The sequence below is a fragment of the Phragmites australis genome, chromosome 6 (assembly GCF_958298935.1).
Source record: "Phragmites australis chromosome 6, lpPhrAust1.1, whole genome shotgun sequence".
NCBI lineage: Eukaryota > Viridiplantae > Streptophyta > Magnoliopsida > Poales > Poaceae > Phragmites > Phragmites australis.
Window position 1 is genome coordinate 4517477 of NC_084926.1, and position 14750 is coordinate 4532226.

The window sequence follows — 14750 nt, forward strand, 5'->3', positions numbered from 1 at the left end:
TTGGATGCTTCGGATCCGATGGCTGGTGTGGTTTAGGGCAAATTGCTAGTGTCACACTCCCAATCACCCCTTGCGCCGCCCCACGGAGTAATTCTGCCAGATGCAAACACCACCACATACCTTACCAAACGACTGTATATGTACGTGCTTTGTTGGAAGAATATGATCTCTGTTATCTTATCAACAAAATAAAGATCGAAAAAATTAACAACATACTGGGTTGGTGTTATTTACTAGAGGTGTGTTGCGGGATTTTCATCTCATAAACCTAATACGTGAGGTTTAGGGTTTGAGTTACATGATTATTAGGTTGTGTATCTGTCACTACTGAATAAGAATGTACATGTGAACCTATATAATTATTGCTATACGCAAACTGTCTAGAACATAATGAAATTTGTCTTATATGTTTACCACTAAATACGGATATAATATAAATATTATTTATGTTCACTTTACATAAAGTTACTATATAGTATGCATGTTGTGTGATAGATTGACGTGTTATTATATTTGTCCAATCTACTAATCGAACCACGTCATATGTCTTAGCATGAGCAAAACTATCCCCTCTTCTTTTGTTTTTCTCGCATCAAGCTAGATCTCGTAGTGGCAAAAGATATTGTGTATGAATAGGCATGTGTCGCTATAGGTATTCGTTGATCTACTTTATTACCTTGTTAATTGATTAAATTAAACTAGAGTAGATCAATTGACCGATCAATGCTCGTCCTAGTTTTGTGTTGGTGCTATGTACTTAAGAGTCTTTTTTTGTTGGATTTGTATCCGCTTCATGTTATCCATGCAGATTAGGGCTTCTGAGTTACGCAATTAGTAGACCGTGCTATAGTTTGGAATAGCACGTGTCCGTAAATTGTTGCTATATAGGATTCACCTAGAACATGACCGGAATAGAGGTTGTTACACGTGTTGACATATAAATAACTACGTACATAATGTAAGAGAATGGTTTGCATTCACTCGCTATTTGTTTCCAATACCATTTTACATGAAGTTAGTATACTGGTGTCACAGATTGATGTCTACACACATTTTATTTTGTCTGATCTACTAACAATCGGACCACGTCATATGTCTGACGTTAGTACATCTTAGATTAAAACACTCTTTTCGGACTTGACAACAAAGCAATATTTGTTAATCATTACTATTCCGGGCTGCAGTGAACTGAACTGAAGGGCAATATCATGCTTGTAAAGCAAGCTCGCACTTCAATAATTCAATTCGACTCAGGTTGCAACGAGTTTGTTTCTGTTCAGCGCGACCACAGGGCCCGGTCGATGCCCGCGCGCGCCCCGCCAAGCGTATCGCAGATCACGAGAAATCGGCACCTACGTGAGCGCCGAGCCCGGGTGTACGAACCCAACGCGCTCGGCGCGGCGAAGAAAGCCCCACGCGAAGACGCGCTCTCGCTGGTGAGCGCAAGGCCGCGATGGGATGGCGCGGTCACGACTGACCGCACCGAGCGCAACCGTGCAACGAGGAAAGGCAAGTAGTCGGCATCCGCGCGCCGAGGTGGCGGCCTGCGGCAGAAGAGATGCCAAACCCGTCGCCCTCGCGGCCTGCGATGGGCGATGGCTCCTCCAACCCGCGCGGGCTGGCCCCGCCCGTATCGTCTCGTGGCGGCCGCAGAAAAATGGTTCGTACGGCGGCCAGCCACGACCACGCACGCACGCACGCACCGAGCGAAGGCGGCCAGCCGTTTGCGCTCTCCCGCTCGGTCGGTCGTTTTCCGAGGCGCCGTCGGTCGTTCTCGCGGTTGGGCTGGGACGCCCCGCCGTGGCAGGATGGCAGCGATCACTCAACCGCGCGCTGCCACGCCTCGCTCTCGTCTATATCGCTCGGCGCGATTTATGTTGTGCAAGTACAAACGGCACGGTGGCGTACTGAAACGATGCTCTAGGTTGAGGTAGAGAAAAAGTCTAACAAAGATTCGTCCCGTTGTCTCCGTGAGATCATCCAAATTTTCATCGGGCTACCAGATATTTATGCGCTTATTACTAGTTCATCTGAAACCTCAATCGACTCGAACTTATACGTTTGCGTCCGCGTGTACAAACAAGGTCGCCATCAGGTGTCCGAAAACGCGTCATTTCGTTTCCTTCCTCCTATAGTCCTATTCTTTTCGTTGTCGTCATCTGTTCCTAAAGTCGAGCAATCTTTCCGTCCACTTTTGTACGTCGAAACAAATCGTTAATACCGTGTGTGACGAAAGTGCATGGTGGCTTCATCTCCACTATCAATATAGTATAGCCATTTCTAATCCCCGGAAAGAGAAGAACAGAATGCGATTCATTCCCTGCATCTGACTCGGTCCAATCGAAAGTGCTTGAATTCTCGTATCATCACCGTATCTGCAATATCAACCTGAAAATTTTATTCCGAGACTAACGATTTATGTTGTCCATTGGCAATCTATTATTCCGTATTTCACAAAACATTGAGCACGAGGATACATCAGAGGGGGAAAGAAATCGTGCTGGTTGCATTGGATTGTTTGAGACCAAACAAAGACAACACTACGGGTATCCTACAATCAATTTGGCGACAACCTCCCACTAAACTAACCAGATGATTCACTGAGCAGGTTCGTAAGCTCCGATTAGAGAACGGGCTGTCACAGACAGTCTCTGCGTCTGAAACTCTTTTGACTACAGGTCCACGACGATGAACATGACATCGGTCATGTTTAACTGCATGGATGGACACTAGTGCGTGGGGGCAACCTGCATAGACTGCAAAGCTTTTGGCACGCTTTGCCACGACGACGCAAAGTGTCTGGACGCACAAGGAAAATTGCGGCCCAGAAGCACGGGGACGAGAGCTCAAAAGGAAAAGGAGGCTCTGCACTGGCACAAAAGCCGGTTTCACCTCAGCATGCGCCCTTCTGATTTTCCATGGGCCTGATGGTGTCATCATGCACTGAACTCCATTGCTCTCGGACCGCTTTACGTACGTGGATCATAGCGAGCGCAGAGCCGAGAGGAAAGCCGCATTGCATGACGCAGAAAGTTTTCAGATATCTTATGATCGACCGCCCTTACTTTTGGTCTACGTTTCAGACGATGACAGGGACAGAAATATTGACGCTCGTAGCTTACCTCATGCTCCATTACCAGATCGGTGATCGCAACTAAAAGAACGGTGAGGAACGTAAACAGATGGATCTGCAGAAAACCTCAATCTGGCCAATGATGATGGTCTAGATTTTTTTTGAAAACCAATAGTCAGAAGAATTGTCAATTATATTGAAAAAGAGTAAAGTACAAATGGGCAACAACACCACCACCACTTACAATGTTACTCTAAGGAACACATAGATGGGCAAACACCGAAACTAAACTATCTAAAAAGCAATGACAGCTTCAACAAGCTACAACCACTAGACAACATAAACACCTGCAAGGAGTAACGCCTAACAAATTGGTAAGGAAACTCCAACAACAAAACGTCATCCAAACGCACAAGGGACTCGAGAAGGTTTTGGTGGCAACAACTACTTCAGGTGATCCGTGTAGCCCTGTAGTACATCCTCATGGAGCTCCCAATCCTTCCCTATGATGTCTAACCTCTTTAGCACCTTCAAATCGTTTTGCCTCAATCTAGATTAAGTAGGGTGATCACTTCTATGAGAGATATTTGGGGATGACAGCTTGACTCGTGGGGGCTTCAGCTTGAGGAGTGACAACCCACCTCAACGACACCATCAATAACTGAAGAGACCACAGATGAGGACAACAAGGAAGCATCATCCCTAAGATCTTGACCACCTACATAAGGATCGTTAAGGGAGGTTTTAACCTTATCGAGGGTTAATCCCTGATAATGATTCTAGGGTGTATCGGTCGAGGGGCGCGTGAACAACGCTTGCGGGGTGCGTTGCTATGAACTCAAGAACATATGAGTTATCCAGGTTCAAGCTTTCAGAAGGATAATAGCCATATGTACTGTGTATTTGATTATTAGTGTTTCTCAACTCCTCCCTCTCTTTATATACCAGAGAGAGATGGTGAACTTACAAGTGGGCTCCTTTGCTCTGATGATACCGACGAGCCCGTCCCATCCGTCAGACACCTCCATGCTCACCTCACCCTGATCAACCAGCCTGCCCTGTCCCCTCACCTGTCCTGCATGCGCGCCTGCGAAGCGGTCTGGCATGCCTGCGAGCCCGTCACGTAACATTTAATACTACGGGACGGGGCATGGTACCTCTGTACTGACCACAACCTGTTCACCGGGGTGGAGTGCCTAAGGAAGGAAAGACACTTGAATGGAAAGTATTTAATGAGAATAGACTGATTTGGTGAGTACCTGCCCCGCAACTAGCGAAGGCTGATCGTGGGATTTCCTTATGTGGTAAGGATGCTAGTTGTGAAGGCACAAACGGGTCGCACGAGCGCAGACTAGTCGCGCGGTGGGATCTCGGTCCAGAAAAATCTTCTACCAACTGGAATTGTCCAGTGTGGGGCCATGGAACAGGAGACCCCCTATTCTATACACTGATAGTAGCCCCCAAGCTCCCTCGCGGATGCGGTGGTCTAAGCGATTTGCCACGTGGTCGCGGGTGGATCTGGTCGTACCACCTAGGCCCTAGGTCAACACGAGTTACCCCGGGAGTGGCCATCAATGCTATCCACTTTCACGATGAGCCTGAAAAACCGCATCTTGAGGGGAGGTTTTAAACTTCCAGAGAGAGAGAGAGAGAGAGAGAGAGAGAGAGAGAGAGAGAGAGAGAGAGAGAGAGAGAGAGACATCATGGGAGAGAGAGAGAGACATTAATTTTCGTCGGACTTGAGGGAACTTTCAGCCCAACACGCAACCTTTCGAATTTTGAGATGGCTGAGCTCCGCGTGTCGGTTGGTGATATCGCACCGATCTTATAAATTGGAAAGCCAAAGCTTGTCCACAAATCATTTTGCCATCTCCCACAACCCCCAACTCCTTGCGCTCAGAGCCCTTCGTCTCCATCTCCCACAGCCTCTAGGCCCTAGCGCCCAGAGTCCTTCGTCCCCATTTCCACCTGTGTCCCAGCAGCCACCCCCTCCGCACCAGATGGCACCACGCATTGGCAAAGAGCTAGATTTTCCCAAGTCCAAGTGCACTGAGGTGAAGCTGAAGCAGATGTACGACAACCGTCTGCTCCCTCGCCGCCTTTCTTTGGGGTACCGCCCGAGGGAGGAAGTGCCTGCTCCTCGCCTCTTCCTTTTTGGCTGGCCTCATGCCGTCCTTTTCCGAATTCTTCACCACAGTCATCACCTTCTATGACATCTACCACCTCCACCTCAATCCCAAGTCCATTATCATGCTAAGCGGTTTTGCACACATGTGCGAGAACTTCTTTAGGGTCGTCGAGTCATGCCTCGATCTCTTTAGGTATTTTTATACGACCCAGCTGCAGACCGAGCCAGCCACCGGGAGCTATGGGTTTCACCTCCGTGATGGTACCACATGCTCCTACCTTAATATGAGCCTCAAATCATCTTGGTCGGTCTGGAGGGAAGAATGATTCTACTTCAAGACAGATGATTCATTGTGTGCCAAACAGACCAGCACATGTCCTCAATAGCTGGGGGAGCTCGCCCACGACCACTTCGGAGCTATTAAGCCTCGTGGCTCGGGTCAAGACCCTTGTGAACGCCGGGCTGACAGGATTAGATGTCATCTGTGACTTCATCAAGCGCCGAGTGTGCCCCTTGTGAAAAAGAGCACATCCGACATATATGTATACTGGGAGTGACGACGTCATCAGGGAGAGCTCTCTAGGTAACATCACAACCACTTCCATGGCACTATTTATTTATTTGTGCGGTGTCTTAAGTATCCCTCTTATGCAGATCTCTCTGATGAGTCCATCGAGTAGCGGGTCAAATTCTTCATGGCGATAGCCCTGAGGAAGGATGGCCCACCGCGAGACTCTCCTTCATTGTACGACCTCTCTCCATCGGAGAGGGCTCGGCTCAGATTGGTATGTTTGGTATTTTCTCAGAACTTTCATCTTCAAGTCTTCTCCTGTGTTAGGGTTTTATGGTTTGTGTCGCCGATGGGTCTTCTCGAGGTCGATGTCTTACGTCCGATAATCGATGAGATAATGGAGATCGTATGGGAAGTTGATCTTACTGTCAGCGTGCCTTCTCCGCCGCCCAACGCCGCCCCTAGTGGCCACCCATCTAGTCATGATGTCGGCCCAATTGGTCAAGAAGGCGATCAGACTACTCAGAGTCAGGCAGCGGCCACGGGCGGTAGTTCTGTGAGCAGCGCCGGTCTGCAGAGGGTCGACCAGCATCACCCTGACCAGACTCACATGGACTAGGCACACTTCGACTAGAACGGGAGTGATCAGGCCGCCATTGGCCCAGCACCGACGTAAGGGGGAAGAGATCAATGGAGGGTCCGTCTACCGCGGAGTCATCCAAACGTGCTCATGGGATGTCGAGCCCCAGCGTCTCGATTGCTAGACTGTCCTCCCCGACCAGTCGACCCAATGGCTTTACGATGTCCAGGCTTGTGCTCAGCACTCCGCCACCACGATAAGGTTTTCGGTTAGGCACAGATACCTTGAGTTTTCTTTCTTTTTCTGATTTTATAAATCTGTTGTCACCACAGGTCCTCGACCCCGCTCATGACTCCGGTTGTAACTCCTCCACAATTATCTCAACAACATGTTTCGGACCCCAGCCTACAGTAGCTCTGACCTCGGGAGCATTGATTGTGACTTCCGCACCTGCTAAGCCGGTCGTGGAGCCCGTTTCATCCTTCGACTTGCTCTCCCTGGCTACCCACTTCCTGGCCTCTATTCGTAAATTGATTGATGATAAGGAAAGCGGCGGTCAGTCGGTGCGCTGAACTGAAGAGGCAGCTAGGCGAAGAAAAGAAGGCGCGTCTCGTGCTCCAGAAGAAGTGTGGTGAGCTCTAACGAGAAAAGACCGCACTCGCCGCCGAACATACCCATCTTAGGAAGGCATCGCAAATCTCCTTAATGAGCGGGAGCACAAGCTAGAGCCGGCGTAGGAGGTTGAAGCACTCCTTGCGCTACGAGCGGTGGAACTCCTGGAACGCTCGTGCGGAGCCTATGATGATGACGAGCTCCTCAACCAGGGCCTTGTCGGAGAGGTGCCTCCCAGACGGCTCCAACGGTTCTGATGGCTCCGCGTCGCCAATGCCGCCCGTGTACTTAGGTACTTTAACATCCATACTATTTGCAGTTTTTAAATTAACACCTGACATAGAATTAGCAGCATGACTCTTTCTTACCCTGATCAGATGTGGATCCATAACTTAATTCCAAATACTAATACTGCTACTTTTTGATCAACTATGGTTAGATTTTCAGTTATGACATAATGATTGTATTACTAGAAATAGAAAATTAGCTTAGTACTACCACGTAAATACATTGAAAATACATGTAAGAATAACATCTCTTAGATCTGGATTAGCACACCTACTACTGAACATAATCAATTTTGCAAAATGCACAAGAGGACTATTTTTGTTTCATTATCCTTCTCATGTACCACATGCAGAATACGACACAACAAACAAACGATGGTCAGGAGGCAAGGGTCCATAAGCGCGACAAAGCCACACCGCTTTTCTAGTTTGATCCAAAATCAGTGTTGGTTCTTGTTTGTCAACTTCTGATCCTTCAGGGACTAACAACAGGTATCAGAGTCGAGCTATCCTCGGCAAAAACAAGGATCCATTTGAGGTGAGGCTTGTACGGCATGTGTTCGTGCATAAAATTCCGTGAGCTGACAACATATTCTCTTGCGGTGGTGTTGACGGGTGATAGGATTCAGGTTTTGGTTGTGCGGTTACTCCGTGCGTGAAATCCCTAGACCGATCTCTTGTCTCAGGCGATGGTAGACCCTGTATAGGCATATAGCTAGGATCTTGGTCCAGGCTGCCCTCACATGTCGCTGGTAGATCTGAATTGGAAGAAATGAGTTCAGTGGAGATGAGAGTTGGAGATAGGAAGTGGAAGAGTTGAAGCGGGAAAATGGCGAAATTGAAGAGTCTGCGGACTGATCTATCTGAGATCAAGAGACTGTTGATGACCAGGTCTGGGATGGAGGCAGGAGTTAGTCGTCTCCCTGAAGATTCCATGAGATATGTGTAGGATGGTGACTCTATGGTTTAGGCAAGAGTTAGTCGTCTCTCCATGCCCACTTCTCGAGTAACACATTTCATACACCCATATGGGCTTGATCCATCAGCCAATATTCCCCCTCCTTTGTCATGTCCCACTACTTTACCAATCTACACTACATCTATAGTTCAGACTATGAGACCTTTAGGAGAAGGAATATACTCATGCATGCCTTAGTATAATTCCTATGGCTTAGGTGCTTCACCAAATAGAGGTGGTGGTGTAGTACAGAGAGGACCAGAGCCATAAATGGGAATACAACCTCTGGGAGAAAATCTAGGTAATCCAATACATCATTATGCAGAAGCAACACTAGACTAGGTTGGAGATTAATCTTTTTGATGGAGATAACCCAGCTGGTTGGTTGAGGCAATGTGAACGTTTCTTTGATCTCACTGGGACCCTATATGAGCAATGGGTCAATATTGCTACTGCCCATTTTACTGGGAAGGCCAAAAACTGGTTCACTGGGCTTGGTGTTCCGTGGAAGTTAATTACATGGGAGCAGCTGAGGAGGAGGATACAAGATAGATTCTTGGTAATGGGGGTCCATGAATCTGTGTCTAAGTTTCAGCATCTCAAACAAGAAGGATCTATAGCTCAATATATAGATAAATTTGAAGAGTGTATGGCTAGTTTGAAGAGGGAACACCCATATATACGGAACACCCATATATACAAGAAATATTCTTTCTGAGCTGTTTTGTTGCGAGGCTGAAGAATCACATACAACACCAAGTGACTTACCACCAACGTGGGAACCTTTTGGAGGCATTTTGGTATGCAAAGCATTTGGAACAGGCTGAGGGTTATAAGAAGAACACACCCTTATTCAGACCAGCATTGACTTCAAATTGGCAGAGTAAACCACAATTGGTGAAGGACAAAAACCATCAACTTGACAAGAGTCCTAAAGAAAGGGGTAAGTGATGCTACTGTAATGAACCTTGGAATCCTCGACACAAGTGCATGGTGAAGGAGAAAATACATGCTATTCTGATGATTGGGGAACAAGAAAACATCTCTTGTAAAGGCAGTGAAGATAGCACATAAGTAGATTACAAAACTGCACCAGATGGTCCCAGACCCACTGAAGAAACCAAGGTGGTTGGCAATGAGGAGCAAATTATGTTGATTTCCACTCATGTTGTTTCAGGTATTGTGGGACCTAGTACTTTTTCTCTGGTGGTTTTCATTAATGGAAAAAGGGGTGTTGCATTGGTGGATAGTGGTAGCACAAATTCATTTATAGATTCTGAATTTACTATTCAACATAATTGTAAAGGGTCACATACACCAACTAAAAGGGTAACTATAGCTGGTGGAAGAGAATTACACACTACTGCCCAATTGGAACAATTGTCCTATATAATTTAAGATATACATTTCACTAGTTCCTTCGAGTTATTGGATCTTGGCTGTTACAATATGATATTAGGAGCAGATTGGATTTACAAATTTAGTCCAACTGGGATGGATTTACAACAAAGGTTCATGACTATTAATAAAGATGGAGAGGCAATTAAGTTCTTGGATCACACTGCACCTGGACAGGAATTCTTGATCAAGGTAGCTAAATTGGAGAACCTTATTCAAAAAGGAGTTGTGGGGTGTGTCATGCTGATACAACCATCTAGGGAGATTGTGGACACATATGTGTCACCAGTGATACCAGAATTAGATAAATTACTGAATGACTTTCAAGAGGTGTTCAAGGATCCTAAAGGACTACCTCCAAAAAGAGAATGTGATCATGGAATACTGTTAAAGTAGGGATCTGAACCACCTAACATAAGACCCTACATAATTCCCCATTACAAAAGATTGAAAAGAGAAGTCATGGAGAATATTATCAAACAATGATTGGACAATCATGAAATCAGGCCCAGCCTCAGTCCTTACTCATCTCCAACAATATTAGTTAGGCAAAAGGATGGATCATGGAGGCTTTGTGTAGACCACAGTCAAAAAGCAAGTTTCCAATGTCAGTCATTAAGGATTTATTGGATCTACTTAATGGAGCCAATATATTCAGCAAGATTGACTTGAGATCTGGATATCACCAAATTAGGATGCAGGAAAATGACATTATCAAGCAGTATTTAGAACACCTAGGGCATTATGGGTATATTGTCATGCCATTTGGGTTGACTAATGCACCTGCCACCTTTCAGGATTTAATGAACAAGGTATTTGCATCATATATTGGGAAGTTCGTAGTTGTATTCTTTGATGACATCCTGATTTTCAGTAGAAGTGAGGAGGAGCACCTGGAGCATCTGAAGACCACCTTGAAGGTGTTGCAGGAAAACCATTTGTTTGCAAAGAGAAGTAAATGTACTTTTGGTATATCTTAGGTGGAATACTTGGGCATATTATAAGAAAAGAAGGAGTATCTACAGATCCAAGGAAGATTTTAGATATCCAGCAGTGGCATGAGCCTAAAGATGTGACTCAACTTCGTGGATTTTTGGGTTTGACAGGGTATTATAGGAGATTTGTGAGGGGTTATAGTATAATTTGCAGGTCTTTGTTTGACTTATTGAAGAAGGATTCTTTCAAATGGGGACCGGAACAAACATCGGCTTTTGAGCAATTGAAAAAGATTATGACTAGCTGTTCAATGTTGGCTTTGCTAGATTTTTCTAAACCTTTTATACTTGAGACAGATGCTAGTAATACAAGCTTAGGTGTTGTGTTGATGCAGGATGGGAAACCTATAGTATACCTATAGTATATTTCAGCAAGGTTTTGGGAGTGAGGGCTAGAGCTCAATCAATGTATGATAAAGAAGTCATGGCCATACTTGAAGCTTTGAAAAGATGGAGACACTACTTGATAGGCAGTAAAGTGATCATTAGAACATATAGCATAGCTTGAAGTACATCACATGACAAAAGCTGATTGATGGTATCCAACACAAACTACTACTGAAAATATTGGAGTATGACTTTATGTAGAATACAAGAAGGGCAAGGAGAATGTGGCAGCAGATGCTTTATCAAGGGGAAATGAACATATTGAGCTCAATGCTATATGCCAAGTGGAACTCAGATGGGTTTATGACATCAAATGAACTTACCTAAATGATCCCAAAGGCCAAAAATTACTGAATTGGATGCAAGAACAACCTGATGGATGCAGATACTACACAACCGAAGATGGCCTCCTTTACCACAAGGGAAGGATCTATGTTGGTGAAAACAGTGAATTAAGGAAGCAATTGATAGAAAGTTTTCTTTTGTTAGTGTTTGGAGGACATTTAGGTATGAGGGCTTGTTACCACAGGATCAAGAAACTGTTTTATTGGCCTGGTTTGAAGAAAGAGGTAGAGCAATTCATTTCAGAATGTCATGTGTGTCAAGTAACTAAAGCTGAACACATGGCAAACCCAGGGTTATTAGATCCTATTGAAATCCCTGACATGGCATGGGCACATTTGAGCATGGATTTCATAGAAGGGTTGCCGAGATAAGGGGGTAAGGATACAATTTTGGTTGTGGTCGATAGGTTTACAAAATATGCTCGTTTTATAGCTCTGACCTATCCTTACATAGTCAACAAATTGTGCAACTCTTCATGGATAACATTTACAGATTGCATGGGATGCCCATATCTATCATAAGTGATAGGGACAAAATCTTCACCATCAGATTATTCACTAAAATCTTCAAATCACTGAAAGTTTCTTTGAGGTTCAACACTTCATATCAACCACAATCTGATGGACAAACTAAAAGATTAAATCAATACATTGAATCTTATCCCAGGAGCATGGTATTCATGAATCCAAAGGAATGGTACACCTGGTTGCCCATGGCTGAATGGTGGTACAACACCACTTACCACACCTCACTGAAGATCTTCCCTTTCCAGGCTCTCTATGGCTATCCTCCTCGACAAATTAGTGAGCTATCTCTACCTTGCAGCATTTCTGAAGAAGCCAGGGTAACCATAGTTCAGAAGGAAGATATGTCAAGGAAACTCAAGCAAAACCTGTCATATGCACAAGAAAGAATGAAATACTTTGCTGATAGAAAGAGATATGAGAGGACTTTTGAGGTAGGTGACCAAGTATATCTCAAGATGCAGCCTTACAGGCAGAATGCCTTTGGATTGAGGGGGTCTCTCAAACTCAGATCCAAGTATTATGGGCCTATCAGGATATTGGAAAAAGTTGGCAGGGTGGCTTATAGGCTATTAGTACCAGATGAAGCAGAAATCTATCATGTATTTCATGTAAGCCAACTCAAGAAATATTGTGGAGGACATGTTGTTCCATTACCAGGGCTTCCATTAGTGAATCAGCATGACAACATCAAGACTGAACTAGAATAGGTTCTGGATAGAAGAATTGTCCCAAAGAGGGGTGAGCCAGTAGCTCAATGGCTGATTAAGTGGAAATTTACCAGCTGAAGATGCAAGTGTGGAGGATGTTCCTTTCATTCAACACACATTCAAGAATTTTAAACCTTGAGGACAAGGTTTGTCTCCAGGAGGAGGTAATGTCAAGCGCAGCAATTTCAGCATTCCATTTTTTTCAGTTAACCATTATGTTTGTCACGCAACAGGCATCGTTCTGAAGAAACAGGCTGAAGAGAAGAATACGGTGGCCAAGGTAACGCTTCGACGAGTTCATTTGATGCCAGCGAAGGAGCAACGATGGACGTCCATCTTCCATCCGACGGCTTTCATCAAATCATGTTATTACCGCCTAATGTAATAGTACTTAAGACTATTTACCGCGCTAATTTCAAACTTAAGCGCTCGATTATGTTAAATCACATTTGTAATCGAACCTGGGCAGGTATCTAAACCCCATCGTTAATGGAGAGAAGCATCTCCATGATCAAAAAGAATTTTATGTTAGCATATTCTAGCATCTAGGTTTAGACAGTAAACTTTCCTCATTTCTGTTCTTGTAGCTGCCCCAAATTCGATCCGAAATCAGCGTTGGTTCTTGTTTGTCAACCTCTGATCCTTCAGGGTCTGACAGGGTCAGTGGACACTGCGCGCGGCTACGTCGTCTGGCCGCGAGCGCCGCTGGCCGCAGAGGCAATCGGAGCGGGCGGCAGCGAGGAATCGCCCTCGCCTGTGGTAGGGGAGAGCAGAAGGGGTTGGTGTGGTCACGAGATTACAAGAACGCAGCGAGGGTCTTGCCGTCTCAGGACTCGGGGTCTCGGGGAGGATGCCTTCGGGTCCCCGCAAAGCAAGGAGATGGGTCAGGCCGACGTGGCAGTTGAAGCCTGCAAAGCTTCTGTGTTTTCCTCCGGCGCGCAGCCCATATACAGCCGAAGACAACTGAGAGGCCTACACCGACCTGGCTCCAGGATCACACATGTATCCAAGCTCTGAACTTTCGACACCCGCAGCTAATGCTCGTGATGGATAGTACCGGGAACTCCTCCTGTTCGCGCTGTCAAATCTGCATGCATTTTCGCACCAGTTTGATCATAGTTTTCGTGCGCTTAATCACAAGAAAAAATCTTTTCGAGCTGGCAACTGCTGCACTCACGATGGCAAGAAATTCAGTGTAGCTTTTGCAGAGAAGCTCGTCAGTTATCGTTGAGTCATGTTTAGGCAGCCAGGTTGCAGTAGCGGAAGAAATTTGACTCTGACAGGTGATGATCATTGCGTAACTGGGTGGGAGAGGGGGAATATTAACACACGAATAACTAATGAGGTGTACCTATTCCAGAACAATTTGACCTGCAGTGTTTATTTAGATGGAAAGAGATCTCCATTAACTTGAGGCCAGTCCACAATCGGTGCCCACTAGTGAAGATACATATCATCAGGGGCAGAATAAGGCTAGATAAGAACACCTCATAGCCTGAGACTAGCACCAACGCTAGCTAACTTACGTGCCAAGCTATTACACGAGTGAGGGCGGTACATCACACGGATATCAATAGAACTAGTGAGCATGAGAAACTTGATATCTCGGAAGAGGACTCCGAGCACAGGCCATCTTCAGATTGCAAGCATCTATCTCAATCTCCACTCTCCCATACCAGCATCAGCAGCATAAGTCAGGCAGCACATCCAGGCGTCCGATTTCGGACACCTGGGGCTGGATGCTGCTGCCTGGAGCAGGCAGCTCCACCAGGGTCTCAACCAAATGAGCCCTAGTGCCTGCAAGCATGCTTCATTTTCTGCCTGCAAAGCCTCCCTAATATGGTGCAAATTTCCGGCGCCCGATCGAACCAACCACTGCTCCATCAGAGTCGTCTTTGATTACAAAACTCCTATCTCCTGCCTTCCGCTGCCAATGAAATGATCCGTCGACAATTATTTTCAGGTAACTTTGGCTCAGTTTCTTTTCTTCTCCGGAACAAGGGTCCGTACCACCTGCTATCTTATTAGCCCAAGCTGTAACATCTCGACTTGTGCTTAACCATCTTGAGTGTCCCTCTGCTGCCGCGCTCGACCTCCACGCTGACGCCGGTGAACACCGCGAAGGTCTCCATGCTCAGGAGGTATGCCATCACCGGGATCCACCACTTCGGCAGTGCCCTCGTCGCCAAGGTCACAAGCAGCGAACTGCCTGCCTTGAGACTAGAAGCCGGACCAGAGCCCG

The 14750-nt window shown here is 45.9% G+C and overlaps 1 protein-coding gene across 1 annotated transcript; it reads left to right on the plus strand.

The window, feature by feature from the left end:
- Positions 1-11986: 11986 nt before the first annotated feature.
- On the plus strand, positions 11987-12508 carry LOC133920794 (uncharacterized). The gene has a single exon (XM_062365372.1). The coding sequence runs from the start codon at positions 11987-11989 to the stop codon at positions 12506-12508; it is 522 nt and encodes a 173-aa protein (XP_062221356.1).
- Positions 12509-14750: the final 2242 nt, after the last annotated feature.

What these genes read in the sequence shown, in the direction of transcription:
- LOC133920794 (XM_062365372.1), top strand. Translation starts at nt 11,987, where the DNA reads ATGGCTGAATGGTGGTACAACACCACTTACCACACCTCACTGAAGATC.